Here is a 17,802-nt window from a genome sequence, read left to right on the forward strand (position 1 = left end):
GCCTCAGCTTCCCGAGTAGCTGGGACTAAAGGCGCCCGCCACTGCACCCGGCTAATTTTTTATATTTTTAGTAGAGACAGGGTTTCACCATGTTAGCCAGGATGGTCTCGATCTCCTGACCTCGTGATCCACCCGCCTCGGCCTCCCAAAGTGCTGGGATTACAGGTGTGAGCCACCGTGCCTGGTCTCGAACTTAGATCTTATACTAAATTTGTTGTGATTTTTGACAGGTTTATTTTGTAGGCATGACTGATGAAGACATTGGCCATTTGAAAAAACAAACACAAAAATCCCCCCAAAACAACAATAACAAAAAGACATGGACCATGTGATTGGGCTCAGAGTCTAGTCCCTCACACCTCCATGGAGGCAGAGATGGAGGGGCCCGATGGGCTAAAAGTTCTGACCCCGTAATCGTACAGTGCAGAGGGATTCCATGTGACTAACAAGACATGCCTATCTTCCAGAAACTCCAAGGATTTTAGGAATTCTTTACTAAGGACCAGGGGCAAAGGCCAAATATGTATTTTATTATATGATATATTCCTATCAGCTCCCCCAGTTAAACATATGATATGAGCCAAACCCATGCGCTTGCTATGCAAATGCAACTTCGAGACCAGGCCCCTAACACCACCTTCCAAAGAAATTCAGGAGCTACTATTGCTATCCAGTGAGACTCAATCGGGGCCAGCTAGAAGGCCTGGGCACACCAGTTCACCTCACCTCCAGAGTGCTTTCCTCTCTTGTGAACTGGAGATAACTCAGGTCTCAGTCTCAGAGGGTTGGGTAAGATGATGTGCGTCTGAGTGCCTCGCAGGTAGGGCTTGCACGATCAACATTCAGTCCTCCTCCTGAGAATTATTTAAGTACCTGGTCCTCTTGGCCCCCACTGTGCTGTTCTCTCACCCCTATGGGAATGTCCATGTCTTCCTTGTCACGAACCCCAATCCTCTCCACACACACACACACAAACACATATGACACCCCCACCCCAGCCACCACACCCAGCACCAATAACTGCTACCATCAGATTAATATGAGAGGCCAGCTATGGTGGCTCACGTCTATAATCCCAGCACTTTGGGAGGCTGAGGCGAGCAGATGACCTGAGATCAGGAGTTTGAGTCCAGCCCAGCCAACATGGTGGAACCCCATCTCTACAAAAACACAAAAATTAGCCGGGCGTGGTGGCAGGTGCCTGTAGTCCCAGCTACTCAGGAGGCTGAGGCAGGAGAATTGCTTGAACCCAGGAGGTGGAGGTTGCAATGAGCCAAGATCATGCCACTGCACTCCAGCCTGGGGGACAGAGCGAGACTCTGTTTCAAAAACAACAACAACAACAACAAAGATTAATAGTGAGGAATTCATTTGAGGGCCTTGGGTGCTAGGCCTGGTTGTGCCACTATGTGACTACAGTAACTATTTGTACAAAGTTGTGGGGGTGTCTGAGGTTCTTCTGGGCATTCTTCACAAGTTAGATCAGCCAGCAGCATGAGTGTGAAGCAGAGAGAAGCCGTCAATAAGGATCTGAATAACTTAAACATTTTATTATGGACGAAAAGGAGAGGCTTGAGGACTCAAGCCTAAAGGCAACTCCCCAAGGCCAAGATGAGCCAGGGAAGGTGAGGTTATACCCGAGCCTTAGCAGGGGCCACGCAGAGCTGGGATGTGATCGGTACATGGTGGAAGTCTACCGTCCGTCTCAGCCAAGCCTGGAGAGACCAGAAGCAACACAAGACCCTACAAACCCACCTATGGAGGGGCAGGGAGAGGCCCAGGTCAGGCCACCCTCACCTTTCAGACAGGAGGCACTTGGTTCTCTAAGATGAAGAAGGGCGGCTCCCACCCAGAACATTCTGTCACAGAGAAGAGGTTTCCCAATAGCATCTTCCCCAACCTAGAAATGTCTGAAACCTGGACAAAGACAGACACTCAAAGAGGATCTCTGCGGGCATGTGGGGATGTCAGGGCCAAGGCGTGACTTCAGGGCTAGAGCTCCACCTTCCACTTCCGCAGCTTCTCGTCCATGGCCTGGAGCGTGGCTTCATCCTGCGCCAGCACAGATTAGTCCTACACTCTCCCCATGTGCCCAGCCGGCCTTGGGAAGCTCTGTGAGGTCTTTCCTCCCCCAGCCCTGCCCTTTACCTTCACAAAACAGAAGCGGATATAGTGGTCAAAGTGCTTCTGATGTGGCACACTATAGAAGATGGAGACAGGGATGGCCACCAAACCCTGGGGAGGAGGAAGGACATGTCTCAACACGGCCTCGTGGCCCAGCAGGCCTTGGCTCCGGCGGGGACAGAGAGGTTCCCACGACCAGGCGGGGAAGGAGAGTTAGCTCCAATCCAGCACCTAGAGCTGCATCAAAGTCAGAGGAACAAGGCCAGGTGCGGTGGCTCACGCCTATAATCCCAGCACTTTGGGAGGCTGAGACGGGTGGATCACCTGAGGTCAGGAGTTCAAGACCAGCCTGGCCAACATGGCCAAACCCCGTCTCTACCAAAAATACAAAAATTAGCCGGGTGTGGTGGTGCATGCCTGTAATCCCAGCTACTTGGGAGGCTGAGGCAGGAGAATTGCTTGAACCCAGGGGTGGAGGTTGCAGTGAGCCGAGATTGCGCCACTTCACCGCAGCCTGGGCGAAAGAGAGAAAATCCATCCAAAACAAAAACAAACACAAAGTCAGAAGAAAAGAATCCCAGAACGTCATTCCAAGTCCCTCCCCGGGTATAGAGGGCAGATGGAGGCTGACAGAGGGAGGATCATGGAGCAGGTCAGGGCAGAGCCAGAGAAGAACAAAGCCTTAGAGTCACAGATCAAACCTGGATGGACTCAAGAGTTAATGGGCCAACTCCTCACTGTACAGATGGGAAGATGGAGATCCAAAGAGGCAGGAAATCCTGCCAGCCCACACAGCATCTCTGTGCAAGTTAGAAACAGGTTCCTCGGGCCAGGCACGGTGGCTCACGCCTGTAATCCCAGCACTTTGGGAGGCCAAGGGGAGTGGATCACCTGAGGTCAGGAGTTGGAGACTAGCCGGACCAACATGGTGAAACCCCGTCTCTACTAAAAATACAAAAATTAGCCAGGCATGGTTGTACATGACTGTAATCCCAGTTACCCAACTGCTCAGGAGGCTAAGGGAGGACAATCGCTTGAACCCTGGAGGTAGAGGTTGCAGTGTGCTGAGATTGCGCCACTGCACTCCCACCTAGGCGACAGAGTGAGACTCTGTCTCAAAAAAATAAAAATAAAAAAAAAGGCCAGGAGCAGTGGCTCATGCCTGTAATCCCAGCACTTTGGGAGGCCGAGGCAGGTGGATTACGAGGTCAGGAGATCAAGACCAACCTGGCTAACATGGTGAAACCCCGTCTCTACCAAAAATACAAAAAAAATTAGCCGGGCAAAAAAAAGTAGCCTGTGGTCCCAGCTACTCGGGAGGCTGAGGCAGGAGAATGGCGTGAACCTGGGGGGCAGAGCTTGCAGTGAGCCAAGATCGCGCCACTGCACTCCAGCCTGGGCAAGAGTGAGACTCCATCTCAACCAAAAAAAAAAAAGAAAAAAGAAAAAAAGAAACAGGCTCCTCATTCTCTGAAGTGGATACAACCCTGCCCCAAGGTTGACGGCAGAGGCTGGACTAAGATCTAGCCCAGGAGCCTCTTGCCTGGGCACTCTTGAGCAGCACACAACCTGTGAAACCATACATGGCTGCCTGGCAGAGGCCCAGCCCACCTTGTTCTTGATCATCCACTTGACGAAGCGTCTGTCATAGGGCTCATCCACAGCTCCAGGCAAGTCAGGCATCTTCCTCTCTGGGAGACAGAGGCCACACTGAGCCCCCTGCAGCCTCTAGCCCCTGCGCCCTGCCCAGACCGGCAAGTCTCACTCACTGAAGTCTGAGATGTCTGTGATGAGGAAGTAGCTGCCCTGAGGGATGATGGGCTTCAGGCCCACTGACTGTAGGCTATGTATCATGTGGTCACGGCAGCGCTGCATGGCCTGTGGGAACTGCACAAAGTAGCTGCTGGGTTGGCGGAAGAGCAGCTGCTCCCGCTCAAAGCTCTCCGCTACTGCAGCCTGGGCAGGGCAGATGGACACACAGATAGATCAGCTGTTCCCTGACGCGGGGGCCAGCCTGGGCTCTTTTGTTGTCCCCCCACTCCCCCGTGACGTCCTGCCCCTCTTCACCTGGCTCTGCGTGGGGCAGTGGAAGACGGAGTTCTGGTGCACGGTCCGCAGGTGCTTCATGATGTGATCTGGACCCAGGACCCAGCCCACCTGCAGCAGGGGCGCAGGTAGGGGGAGAGGTCCTTCCATACCTGGCTAAAGCCTTCTTCATTCCCAGGCCCACCTCACTTGCCAAGGATCTTGCAGGGGGTGGTGACCTCCCACCCTCAGCAACTCACCTTCCAGCCAGTGGCGCTGAAGGTCTTGCCGGCGCTGCCGATGGTCAGGGTCCGTTCCCACATGCCAGGGAGGCTGGCTGCCCAAGGCCGAACAGAACAGCTGCTGAGACTGGGGTGAGGGGGACGGGGGAGGATGGTGGTCTGGGCCCCAGGGGACACGCATAGGCTTTTGACATCCTGGATTCCTCTACATACTAAGCTATTTGCCCAATTTTTTTTCTTTCTTTCTTTCTTTCTTTCTTTCTTTCTTTCTTTCCTTTCTTCCTTCCTTCCTTCTTTCTCTCTCTCTCTCTCCCTCCCTCCACCCCCCGTTTCTTTCTTTGGTTTTTTTTTTTTTGAGATGGAGTCTCGCTCTGTTGCCCAGGCAGGAATGCAATGGCGCCATCTTGCCTCACTGCAACCTCCGCCTCCCAGGTTCCAGTGATCCTCCTACCTCAGCTTCCTGAGTAGCTGGGACTACGGGCACATGCCACCATGCCCAGCTAATTTTTGTACTTTTAGTACAGACGGGGTTTCACCATGTTGGCCAGGCTGGTCTCAAACTCCTGACCTCAAATGATCTGCCAGCCTCAGCCTCCCAAAGTGCTGGGATTACAGGTGTGAGCCACCATGCTCGGCATAGGATTTCTTTGACCTCATCCTTTCGACAACCAGGGAGGCAGGTGCTATTGTGACACTGTGTACTCTGGGAGGCAAAGGTCACAGGATCTGCAGGGCTCCAGAACCCTGGGTTCTAACTACCAGGCCTGCGCTGACTCTCAGGTGGGGTCAAGGCCCTCCCACCAATGTGCAGGGGAGGGGCCCCAGGCTGGCTTGGCTCACCAATGCTGATGTGCTGGTGCCCGTCGTAGACCATCCACTGGTAGACTTCATCAGTGATACATACCACATCATGCTGCTGGCACAGGCTGGCCACCAGCTCCAGCTCTTCCCTGGAGAACACCTGCAGATGCCCAAGGAGAGCACAGACCTGCAGCTGGGACTGTCCCCAAACACAGAGGCCTACTCAGAGAGGTTAAAGAACACAGCTGCGGCCAGGTGCGGTGGCTTACGCCTGTAATCCTAGCACTTTGGGAGGCCGAGGCGGGCGGAACACTGGAGGTCAGGAGTTTAAGACCAGCCTGGCCAACATGGAGAAACCCCGTCTCTACTAAAAACACAAAAATTAGCTGGGCATGGTGGCGGGTGCCTGTAATCCCAGCTACTCGGGAGGCTGAGGCAGGAGAATTGCTTGAACCCAGGAGGCAGAGGTTGCAATGAGCCAAGATCACACCACTGCACTCCAGCCTGGGAGACAGAGTGAGACTCTGTCTCAAAAAAATAAATAAATGGCGAATACAGCCAAGCCCAGTGCTAAGGGCTGTTCTGCACCATCGCATTGGATCCCTGCAACACTGACCATGAGGTCAGTTCCCTCAGGTTCCCACATTACAGATGAGATACTTCGAGAGGCATAGTCACTATTCCAGGGTCACTGGGAAGTGATGGTGGCTCCCAGCTCAGTTCACTGTCCCAGCCCTCAGGCCTTCCCTGGGGATTCTTGCCCCTGTCCTGGGACCTCTGGAGTCTTGGTCCTCAGCGCTCATTGTGTGTGGCCCTCCCACACACAAACGAAGAAACAGAGGCCCCACAGCAGCAACTCAGTAACAGTGCAGGAGACATGACCAGGTCCGCAGGGGGCCAGGGAAGGAGGTCCCTCCAGTACCTTGCCCAGGGGGTTGTTGGGGGTGTTGAGGACCAGGGCTTTGGTGCGTGATGTGAATTTGCCGGCCAGCTCCGTGGGGTCCAGCTGCCAGTTGCTGCTGGAACCCAGTTCTCCATTCTGGATGGGACCCTGCAAGAGCAGGTGGCACGGGGTGGTACCACTTACCCACCTGACATGCAGGTCTTCCCCAGCATCTATCCCCACCTTCTCTCCCCTGGGATCCCAACACACACACCTCCCCTCTGCCCTCCCAGCTTAGGGGAACTGGCTTCCTTCACTTCTTTCCTCCTTTTCCAACTCCCAGGGTCCAACTCAGCCCACGCCTTGGATCCCTCTACCCATCCATCCTCTACCTAGCATCCTTACCGGCTTCAGGGGCACAAACACAGGACGACCCCCTGCCATCATTGTCATGGGCTCGTAGCAGTCAAAAAAGGGTTCGATGATGATGACCTGATATAAGGGTCAAATCAGCTGGAGTCAGCATGGCCCTGACCTCTCAGTCCCACTCAGCCCAAGTCTTGCCCACTCACCTCGTCTCCTTCGTCCACCAGGGCCTGGAAGGCTGTGAACAGGGCCCCATAGCCACCAACAGTCACCAGCACATTCCTGAGCGGGTCTATCTCCTGACCCAGCAGCTTCCCAAAGAAACTTGCCAGGATCTTCGTCAGTGGTGGGTAACCCTGCCAGGACAGCAGGGGTTAACTGTCCAGCTCAGCCTGGGCCCATCCTCCGGCCCAGCTGTATCCAGGCAATTCTAGCACCTTCCAGCAGCAGGCCTAGGGGCAAAGTCAGGTACTGGTAGCCTGGGCCCCAGGGGACGTGGAATAGATCAGCTTTCAACACTCTGGATTCCTCTACACACCAAGCTATTTGTGGGATTTCTTTGATCTCATCCTCTCAACAACTCAGAGGCAGGTGCTATTGTGATCCTGTGTACTCTGGGAGGTAAAGTTCACACAATCTATATGGTCCCAGACTCCAGGGTGCCAACCACCAGGCCTGCACTGACTCAGGTATCCAGTGCTAAGCTCTTCCATCTCCTCCACCAGCATTTGCCATAGGGCCTGTTCTGTGCCAGGCCCGAAGCCCAGGGCGGGGATTTAGCAGGCGGGGATTTCCTTTAACCTCTGGTTAGAGGAAGTGCTTGCCTCCATGAACCTCAGTCCAAGAGCCCACGAGGCAGTAGAAACTCCCCACTTTCCACATCTGTAAGTTTAAGAAGCATGTTTGTGCCCACTTGATCCTCCCAGCAGCTTTGCGGGAGAGGCTTTTATTTATTTATTTATTTATTTATTTATTTATTTATTTATTTATTTATTTTGAGACAGGGTCTCACTCATGTCACCCAGGCTGGAGTGCAGTGGCACAATCGCGGCTCCCTGCAACCTCCGCCTCCTGGGTTCAAGTGATTCTCCTGCCTCAGCCTCCCAAGTAGCTGGGACTACAGGCACGCACCACCACGCCTGGTTAATTTTTGTATTTTTAGTGGAGACGGGGTTTCACCATGTTGGCCAGACTGGTTTCGAACTTCTGACCTTGGGTAATCTGCCTGCTTTGGCCTCCCAAAGTGCTGGGATTACAGATGTGAGCCACCGTGCCTGGCCTGATCCCCACTATTTGACAGGTAGAAAAATAGAGACCCAGAGAGAAGAAATTACTTGTCTAAAGTCACACACAGTTGACAGTCAGGAACCTCATGTTGCAGCTTTGTAAGCACCTCTTTTTGAGAGGAAGACTAGATCCAGAAACTTGTTTGCTGAGGACACTTATAAAATACTCAAGGTGAAACCCCGTCTCTACTAAAAATACAAAAAATTAGCTGGCATGGTGGCGGGCACCTGTAGTCCCAGCTCTACTCGGGAGGCTGAGGCAGAAGAATGGCGTGAACCCAGGAGGCGGAGCTTGCAGTGAGCCGAGATCGCGCCACTGCACTCCAGCCTGGGCGACAGAGCGAGACTCCGTCTCAAAAAAAACAAAAACAAACAAAACAAAACAAAAACACTCAAGGCTAAGCCAAGTGATTGAAACTTTATCTAGAACTCAACTCAGTAACTCACTAAACCAGATTTGGCCACACAAAAATAAAAATCTTCTGTACAACAAGAGGCACAGGCCAGGCACAGTGGCTCATGCCTGTAATCCTAGCATTTGGGAGTATGAGGAGGGAGGGTTGCTTGAGGCCAGGAGCTTGAGAACAGCCTGGGCAACACAGAGGGACTCTGTCTCTACTGATGGAAAATCAAAAAAATTATCCAGGTGTAGTGTCACGTGCCTGTAGTCCCAGGTACTCGGGAAGCTGAGGCAGGAGGATTGCTTGAGCCCAGGAGATCAAGGCTGAAGTGAGTTATGATCACACCAGTCTGGGTAATAAAATTGAGACTCTGTCTTAGACAATAAATAAATTAATTAAATAAAAATAAAAGGCACCATGAGCAAAGTCAAAACAGGAAGAGAAAAATATTGCAACATACAAGAAAGAGGTAAAATATTTAATGAGGCTGGGCACAGTGGCTCATGCCTGTAACCCAGCACTTTGGGAGGCTAAGGTGGGAGGATTGCTTGAGCCCAGGAGTTTGAGACCAGCCTGGGTAACATAAGGAGACCCCGTCTCTATTTTGTTGTTGTTGTTGTTGTCACCCAGGCTGGAGTGCAATGGCACCACCTCGGCCCACTGCAACCTCCGCCTCCCGGGTTCAAGCAATTCTTGTGCCTCAGCCTCCCAAGTAGTTGGGATTACAGGCACCCACCACCACGCCCAGCTAATTTTTATTAGAGATGGGATCTCACCATGTTGGGCAGGCTGGTCTTGAACTCCTGACCTCAGGTGATCTGCCAGCCTCAGCCTCCCAGAATGCTGGGATTATAGGCGTGAGCCACCATTCCCAGCCTTTGTCTCTAGTTAAAAGAAAAAAAAAAAAAAGAAAGAAAGAAAGAAAAGAAAAAGATACATACCCAAATGATTTTTTTTTTTTTGGATCAAAGAAGGAACTTTCCAACCAGCTCTGAGACCAGCCTATTGGCAGGGATGCAAATGAGTAAACCTTACTGGAGGGCAATTATTTACTTAGTTGTTTATTTATTTTTCAGAGAGGATCTCACTATGTCGCACTGGCCTCAAACTCCTGGGCTCAAACAATCTTCCTGCCTCAGACTCCCAAGTAGCTGGGATTATAGGCACACACTGTTTCTTAACAATATCCACCTATTGTATTTATAAATATTTATAGCCTTTCTTTTGCTAGTTTTACTTCCAGGAATTTATCTTAGAGAAATACATATGTATACAAAGATGTCCACACAGGGATATTTGCTGTGGCATTGCTTATGATATTGAGATAGCAGAAGCAGTCCATCAGTGCAGAACTGCTTATATAAATTATGGCACATCCAGGCAACAGAACAGTATGCAGCCATTGAAAAGAATGAGTGCGGTCGGGTGCGGTGGCTCACGCCTGTAATCCCAGCACTCTGGGAGGCTGAGGTGGGTGGATCACGAGGTCAAGAGATTGAGACCATCCGGACTAACATGGTGAAACCCCGTCTCCACTAAAAATACAAAAAATGGCCAGGCGCGGTGGCTCACGCCTGTAATCCCAGCACTTTGGGAGGCTGAGGCAGGCGAATCACGAGGTCGGGAGTTCGAGACCAGCCTGGCCAACATGGTGAAACCCCGTCTCTACTAAAAATACAAAAATTAGCTGGGCATGGTGGTGGGCGCCTGTAATCCCAACTACTCAAGAGGCTGAGGCAGGAGAATAGCTTGAACCCAGGAGGCGGAGGCGGAGGCGGAGGTTGCAGTGAGCCGAGATCGTGCTGCTGCACTCCAGACTCCAGCCGGGGCGACAGTGCGAGACTGTCTTAAAAAAAAAAACAAAACAAAAATTAGCTGGGCGTGGGGGCGCGCCCCTATAGTCCCAGCTACTCGGGAGGCTGAGGCAGGAGAATCTCTTGAACCTGGGAGGGGGAGGTTGCAGTGAGCCGAGATTGCGCCCCTGCACTCCAGCCTGGCGACAGAGGGAGACTCCATCTCAAAAAAAAAAAAAGAATGAGGGTTCAGTGGCTCACGCCTGTAATCCCAGCACTTTCGGAGGCCGAGGTGGCAGGATCACTTGAGCCCAGGAGTTTGAGACCAGTCTGAGCAACATGGTGAAACCCTGTCTCTAAATTAGCTGGGCGAGGTGGCATGCCCCTGTTGTCCCAGCAACTCTAGAGGCTGAGGTGGGAGGATCACATGAGCCCCAAGAAATGGCATATCATGTGAGCCCCATGAGGTACAGGCTGCAGTGAGCCGTGATCATGTCACTACACTCTAGCCTAGGTGACAGGAGTGAGACCCTGACTCAAAAATAAATAAATAAATAAATAAAATTAGCTGGGCATGGTGATGCACACCTGTAGTCCCAGTTACTCCAGAGGCTGAGGTGGGAGGACCACTTGAGCCTGGCAGGGTCAAGGCTGCAGTGGACCATGATCGCACCATTGCACTCCAGCCTGGATAACAGAGTGAGACCCTGTCTCAAAAAAGAAAAAGAAAAAAAGAACCACTGTTCTAATCCAAGCAGTGTCACATATTTACTATGTGGTCCTTTCCGGAAAACGTTTGGATTTATTGTGTAATCCAATCAGTAGCTCGTCTTTCAGGACTTGGTTTAAGTGTCACCTCCTCCAGGAAGTCTTCGTGCATCTCTCCAGCCCCCTCCCCAGGTTTCATTCCCTCTTTCTTACTCGCGCGATATCCCATCCTCCTCTATCATAGCATGTATCAACTGCCTGTCGTTACTGGCTTCTTGTCTGCCATCCCCACTAGACCACGAGGCGAAGGCTCTGGGACAGAGGATACACTCAGTAAACACTGAACTATGGTCACACAGAATCCCCTGGCTCTGTCCCCTGAAGCCTGACAGCTGTGTGGGCTTGAAGTCCAGAAAGCCCTGTCCCCTTCCTCCCCCAGTGCCCCCAGGAGAGACGGGGAGACTCACAAATGTCTTGGTGTACTGGTTGAGCATGAAGTCTCCACTGACAGCGTGCTGAAAGGCTTCCACGGCAAATTCTGGTGGTGGGAAATCCGGGAAGCCCTGGCCCAAGTTCACGACGTCATGCTCACTGGCCAGTTTCACAAACTCCACCCTGGGTAACAAACGGAGAATCAGCACCAGCCCAGCCCTCCATGGTGACCCGGACTTCGGCCTGTTTAGAAAAACTGGACAACCGGCCAGGTGCGGTGGCTCACGCCTGTAATCCCAGCACTTTGGGAGGCCGAGGTGGGCGGATCACCTGAGGTCAGGAGTTTGAGACCAGCCTGGCCAACATGGTGAAACTCTGTCTTCACTAAAAATACAAAAGTTAGTCAGGCTTGGTGGCGGGGGCCTGTAATCCCAGCTACTTGGAAGGCTGAGGCAGGAGAATCACTTGAACCCGGGAACCGGAGGTTGAAGTGAGCCGAGATCGCACCATTGCACTGCAGCCTGGACAACAAGAGTGAGATTCTGTCTTAAAAAAACAAAAACAAGAAACAAAACACACACACACACACACACACACACACACACACACACACACACAAGAAAAACAAAAACTAGACAGTCAGCAACTGTCCTGGCCTGAAGATCTGCCTAAGTGTCACAGCTGGTCCCCTGCATTGAGATTAGGTCAGTCAGGCACATTGTTAATCGCAGGAATCAGCCCAGGGGCTTTTCAAGTTCTTCCACCATGACCCATAGAAAGAAATCATCTTTTTTTTTTTTTTTTTTTTTTTTGACAGAGTTTCGCTCTATCCCCTAGGCTGGAGTGCAGTGGTGCAATCTCAACTCACTGCAACCTCCGCCTCCCGAGGTCAAGCGATTCTCATGCCTCAGCCTCCTGAGTAGCTGGGATTACAGGCACCCGCCACCACGCCCAGCTAATTTTTGTATTTTTAGTACAGATGGGGTTTTGCTATGTTGGCCAGGCTGGTCTCAAACTCCTGACCTCAGGTGATCCACCCCCCCCTTGGCCTCCCAAAGTGCTAGCAGTACAGGCGTAAGCCACCACTAGCGGCCAAGAAATCACCTTTGCATCATCAACCCTGTGGAGCACAAACATGGAATGGAAGCTTCATCCTTCTTGGTGCAATCTACTGCAGTATTTTCTGTCCTGTCCTATCCTACTCTATTCTTTCCAAATACTAGTTGAGACCCCCTGTACAGATTGCATGACTCCTCCTTGGATTCATCAACACCACAGTTAAACGCTCTGCTCATACAACCTTCACAATGGCCTGTGAGGCACGTCTTGTTCCTGGACCACTGTGGGGATAAGGAGTGGAGTGACTTGCCTAAAGCCTCCCAGTTGGTACAAGGCACAGCCAGCCAGCCTTTCTACTTCCATCTCAAGCAAAGTTTGATGCTCTTGACCCTACTCTGGGCAGAACAGGGCCCCACCAGCCCAGGCACACATCATCTCTGGACCCATAATCCTCTGTTCTGGCCCTGCCTGGGGTCCACCTCTCCAGGTGGGAGAAAGGCTGGGAAGCTGGATGAAGAGGCTGGTATGTGGTTTGGGGCTAGTTTGGAGCAGAGTCAAGACCTGGCTGAGTTGAATTTGCATACCAATAAATATGTCTAAAATGTGTCATTTTTGGCTGGGCCCGGTGGCTTATGCCTGTATTCCCCAGCACTTTGGAAGGCCGAGGAGGGCAGATCCCTTGAGGTCAGGAGTTTGAGACCAGCCTGGACAACATGGTGAAACCCCATTTTCTCTAAAGATATAAAAATTAGGGCCAGGCACAGTGGCTCATGCCTGTAATCCCAGTACTTTGGGAGGCTGAGGCGGGTGGATCACGAGGTCAGGAGTTCGAGACCAGCCAGGCAAACATGGTGAAATCTCATCTCTACTAAAAATACAAAAAAAAAAAAAAAAAAATTAGCTGGGCGTGGTGGTGCACGCCTGTAATCCCAGCTACCTGGGAGGCTGAGGCAGGAGAATTGCTTGAACCTGTGAGGGGGAGGTTGCAGTGAGCCGAGATCATGCCACTGCACTCCAGCCTGGGTGACAGAGTAAGATTCTGTCTTGGGGGGGAAAAGAAAAAGAAAAAAAATTAGCTGGGCGTTGTGTTGCACGCCTGTAATCCCAGCTACTTGGAGGCTGAAGCAAGAGAATCATTTGAACCCAGGAGGCAGAGGTTGCAGTGAGCCGAGACCGCACCATTGCACTCCAGCCTGGGCGACAACGGCAAAACTCCGTCTCAAAAATAAAATGAAAATAAAACAAGTCAAAAAAGAAAACAATATCAACCTCTGCAAATGTCTGGTGAAGAGCTGACTGTATCTTACTTGTTTATCTTACTTATCTTAGTTTATCTGACTCTATACCACGTGAGAAAGTCATTCCTGGAAAGGCCTTAGCCTGGTGCCTGGGTAGAATGGCTTTGGACAGCATTTCACTTTTTCCTCCCCAACGCTCTCCAGGTGGGTATAATTCTTCATTTTGCAGCTGGGGAGATGAGGCTCAGAGCAGGTATGTCACCTGTCCTAGTGGCACAGTCATGCAGGAGAAAGCTGAGATTTGAACCAAGCCTACTGCCTCGGGCCCTGCCTCTCCTGAGCTATGGCTGGAATCTGGCAGTCTGTGTACTGCCACCATCTGGAGTACTACTGAGTTGCTGTAAACCCAGGGATGGCCCACCCATGCCCGAGGGGACACCCACACACCTCCCCAGCCCAGCTGGCTCACCAGGGGTTGTAGTCGATCCCGTCTAGCCTTCGGGCCTGCAGCTGTTTGGCCATGGCGAGCTGGAGACGAACAAGTGGAAGGTCAGAAATGGAATCTGTCTGGGTGCAGCGGTCAGAGCTTGCACACAGGAGGGACAGCTGCTTTCAGGCCACAGCGCCATCCTGTCTGCTCCCAGGAGGGGGAAGAGATCAGAGTTTGCAGAAGGGCAGGTTTCTGCCTGCCTCCCAAGCCTGTTATGCTCCAACACCCTCACCTGGCTCCTCTCGACTCCAGCAGCCTCCACCTCCCCAACCTGCAGGGGCTGCCTGGCGCCTACCCAGTGGAGACTTCCAGCCCTGGCTCCATGCGTCCTGAGACAGAGCCCTGACTTGGCCAGGTTAAAGTCCGACTCAGGAAGGGCTGAGGGTTAAAGAAGAGGAGCAGGAGGTGGGTGGAGCGGAGAGGTAGGATAATGGCAACAGTGACAGCAGCAGCCTCCACTTACAGAGGTCTTGCTAAGCACTTCCATTTCATTCCCTGAATGACCTGGTCAGGCCTATCTTATCAATGAGAAAACAGAAGGTGGAAAACAGAGGCTGGACGGTGCAGGAGAGGGAGTGATGTGTTTAAGGCCACACAACACACACACTCAGACTTAGGCCTGTTGGACCCAAGGCCATGTCCTAACTCTGAGGGAGGCACTAATCCACTCCTCGGAGGGTCCCGGGGTCCTGGCTCCTGGCTCGCCCCTCCCCTCCCGGCGTTCCTCCCAGGCCAGCTCCCTCCTCAGCCACTGGTGTGCAGAAACTGGCCAGGGGCTGGGCGCAGTGGCTCATGCCTGTAATCCCAGCACTTTGGGAGGCTGAGGCACAAGACTCACTTGAACCTGGGAGGCAGACATTGCAGTGAGGCAAGAGCACACCACTGCACTCCAGCCTGAGCATTAGAGTGAAACTCAGTCTGGGAAAAACAAACAAACAAACTTATCTGGGCGTCATGACACATGCCTGTAATCCCAGCTACTCAGGAGGCTGAGGCCTGAGAATCACTTGAACCTGGGAGATGGAGATTGCAGTGGGCCAAGATCGTGCCACTGCACTCCTGCCCGACCCAACAGAGCAAGACTCCACCAAAAAAAAAAAAAAAAGAAAAAGAAATTGGCCAGACCTGAGAGCCACCAAACTCAGGTCCTAACCCGCCTTGGCTGGGTGACCCTGGATAGGTAATTTGGCTCCTCCTGTCCTCAGAATCCCTTCAGCAGTAGGGACCTCACATGGGCTTTGTGGTCCCTGAGGAACCTTCCGTTCCTGTGGGTTTGCCAGTCCCAGATGGCTGGTGGGCCGTGGAGCCGGGGATCCAACATTCTTCTCAGCCGCCTGCTGTGGTCAATAGTGAACCCTGGCTCAGGATTTTGCTCAGTTCCACCTCTCTCAGTTCCCACTGTACTCTCACTAGAGGTGTCACAATAGTCTCCATCTAACAGATGAGGACACTGAGGCTCAAAGAGGCTCAGGTACCTGCCCAGGGTCAGAGGAGAAGCTGGCAAGGACCTGGTCAGGGTGGCAGCCACAGTAATCTCAACACCAGGCCCCCCTGTCCTGGAGGGGCCTTGGGACCATTTGAGTAAGTGCCAGGTCTTCCATGGCCCAGGAACCCCACCACACCCGGCTCAGTTGACATTTATTGAGTCCCTACCATGTACTGGGTTCTGGGATGGGCACAGGGGATCATGGGAAGCAGCACCCTACAGCGCCCAAGCTGACTATTCAGATGCAGAGCTACAAGTTCTAGACTAGAGAAGCAGGGGCAAGGGAGAAGCCCACATACAGGCTGCAGTTAAAGAGGGCTCCCTGAAAGAGAAGGCTCATGCACAGCTTTGAAGCCAAGAATGACCCAGACCCCAGAAGCCCCAGGCCATGCAGGTGGCAGAGTATTGGGGTTAGGGCACTTACAGTCTGGTGCAAGAACCGAGTGAGTGGGGCTCCAGCCTTCCTTCCCTGAAGGGGCCCCACCAGGTGCACAGAGATGGCTGCTGCAGTCCTGAACATGCCTCCCAGAGCCTTGGGGCACTGCAGACTTTTCCAGAGGCAGGGGAGAAGGGAGGAGACAGCCCTGGCCAGAAAATGCCTCCGAGCTCAGGACTTGGGTCCCCCACACACAGCTCTAACAATAACAACAACAACAATATGGTCATTGCGTGCCAGGAATAGCACCAAGTGCTCTGTTGCATGATTATCTGACTCCGTCCTTATAAGAACCCTGTTACTCATACACAATACAACCCCCAGCAACCCAAGTGACCCTTTCAAAACACAAATCACCTCTAATTAAAAAATGATCCAGGAGAGGATCACTGATAGCCCTGAATATCACCAAGAGCATAAACCAAACATGTTCTGACTCTGGAAACACACACACCACCTGCAAATTATTCCTGCTGTAAAAGTGGCCCTAAATTAGATCACACTGTTGAATGACTAAAATACAGGGACAGAAGAACATGTTAAATAACACCATGGAGATGCAATCAACAAATTCAAGCAGGGCAATGTGTCTCACACCTGTAAACTCAGCACTTTGGGAGGCCAAAGCAGGAGGATCTCTTGAGTCCAGGAGTTTGAGACCAGCCTGGGCAACATACTGAAACACCATCTCTACAAAAATACAAAAATTGACCAGGCGTGATGGTGCACACCTGTAGTCCCAGCTACTGGGGAAGCTAAAGTGGGAGAATCACTTGATCCTGGAGAGGTCAAGGCTACAGTGAGCCATGATCCCACCACTGCACTCCAGCCTGGGCGACAGAGGGAGATATGTCTCAAAAAAAAAAAAAAAAAAAGTAAATGCCTGAAAAAGAAGAAAAAAATTGAAGAAATCACACTGCACAATTTGGAAGCTTAATGCAAACATACAGGAACCAAGAAAGTGTGATACTGGCTTAAAGATAGATATATAAGTCAATTGAATAGAACTGACAGTCCAGAAATAAACAGTCACAATTGCTATTTGATAAGATGCTAAGAAACTCAAATGGGGGCCAGGCATGGTGGCTCACGCCTGTAATCCCAGCACTGTGGGAGGCTGAGGCGAGTGGATCACTTCAGGTCAGAAGTTTGTGACCAGCCTGGCCAACATGCTAAAACCTCGTCTCTACTAAAAATACAAAAATTAGCCAGGCATGGTGGTGTGCACCTGTAATCCCAGTTTCTGGGAGGCTGAGGCAGAAGAATCACTTGAACTTGGGAGGTGGAGGATGCAGTGAGCCGAGATCGCGCCACTCACTGCACTCCAGCCTGGGTGACAGAGCGAGACTCTGTCTCAAAAAAAAAAAAAAAAAAATTGGGAGGCTGGGTGTGGCTCATGCCTGTAACACGAACACTTTGGGAGGCCAAGGTGGGAGGATCATTTGAGGTCAGGAGTTTGAGACCAGCGAAACCCAATCTCTAATAAAAATACAAAAAATTAGCTGGGCGTGGTGGCACATGACTGTAGTCCCAGCTACTTGTGAGGCTGAGGCAGGAGAATTGCTTGAACCTGGGAGGCAGAGGTTGCAGTGAGCCAAGATCGTGCCACTGTACTCCAGCCTAAGCAACAAAATGAGACTGTCTCAAAAAAAAAGGTGGGGAGGCCAGGCGTGGTGGCTCATGCCTGTAATTCCAGCACTTTGGGAGGCTGACGTGGACGGATCACCTGAGGTCAGGAGTTCGATACCAGCCTGGCCAACATGGTGAAACCCCATTTCTACGAAAAATACAAAATTAGCAGGGCACGGTGGCACATGCCTGTAGTCCCAGCTACCCAGGAGGCTGAGGCAGGAGAATCGCTGGAACCCAGGAGGCGGAGGTTGCAGTGAGCTGAGATCACACCACTGCACTCCAGCCTGGGTGACAGAGCAAGTCACCGGCTCAAAAAAAAAAGTGGGGGTGGGGGGTGGGAAATAATAATCTTTTCAACAAATGAACAAATGGTGCTGGGACAACTAAATATCCACATGTA

The 17,802-nt window shown here is 51.9% G+C and overlaps 1 protein-coding gene across 10 annotated transcripts in view; it reads right to left on the reverse strand.

The window, feature by feature from the left end:
* Positions 1-1,529: 1,529 nt before the first annotated feature.
* The window catches only part of KYAT1 (kynurenine aminotransferase 1), a 52,673-nt gene continuing 36,400 nt past the window's right edge, over positions 1,530-17,802 (reverse strand). For 3 of the 10 annotated variants that reach the window (XM_055351283.2, XM_031014578.3, XM_063696790.1), the window contains 13 exons: positions 15,759-15,969; positions 13,828-13,886; positions 11,097-11,244; positions 6,648-6,797; positions 6,481-6,567; positions 6,115-6,243; positions 5,232-5,352; positions 4,410-4,486; positions 4,192-4,281; positions 3,894-4,080; positions 3,736-3,815; positions 2,149-2,235; positions 1,530-2,052 (listed from right to left, as the gene is read on the reverse strand). In XM_055351283.2, coding sequence (XP_055207258.1) covers positions 1,993-2,052; positions 2,149-2,235; positions 3,736-3,815; positions 3,894-4,080; positions 4,192-4,281; positions 4,410-4,486; positions 5,232-5,352; positions 6,115-6,243; positions 6,481-6,567; positions 6,648-6,797; positions 11,097-11,244; positions 13,828-13,886; positions 15,759-15,854 — 1,371 coding nt within the window. In that variant the 5' untranslated portion in view covers positions 15,855-15,969 and the 3' untranslated portion in view covers positions 1,530-1,992. Of the gene's footprint in view, positions 2,053-2,148; positions 2,236-3,735; positions 3,816-3,893; positions 4,081-4,191; positions 4,282-4,409; positions 4,487-5,231; positions 5,353-6,114; positions 6,244-6,480; positions 6,568-6,647; positions 6,798-11,096; positions 11,245-13,827; positions 13,887-14,080; positions 15,728-15,758; positions 15,970-17,802 lie in introns of those variants that run through there. The other 7 variants (XM_019033179.4, XM_004048706.5, XM_019033180.4 and 4 more) reach the window with 4 other exon arrangements.

The sequence above is a fragment of the Gorilla gorilla genome, chromosome 13 (genome assembly GCF_029281585.2).
Source record: "Gorilla gorilla gorilla isolate KB3781 chromosome 13, NHGRI_mGorGor1-v2.1_pri, whole genome shotgun sequence".
In the NCBI taxonomy this organism is placed as follows: Eukaryota; Metazoa; Chordata; class Mammalia; order Primates; family Hominidae; genus Gorilla; species Gorilla gorilla.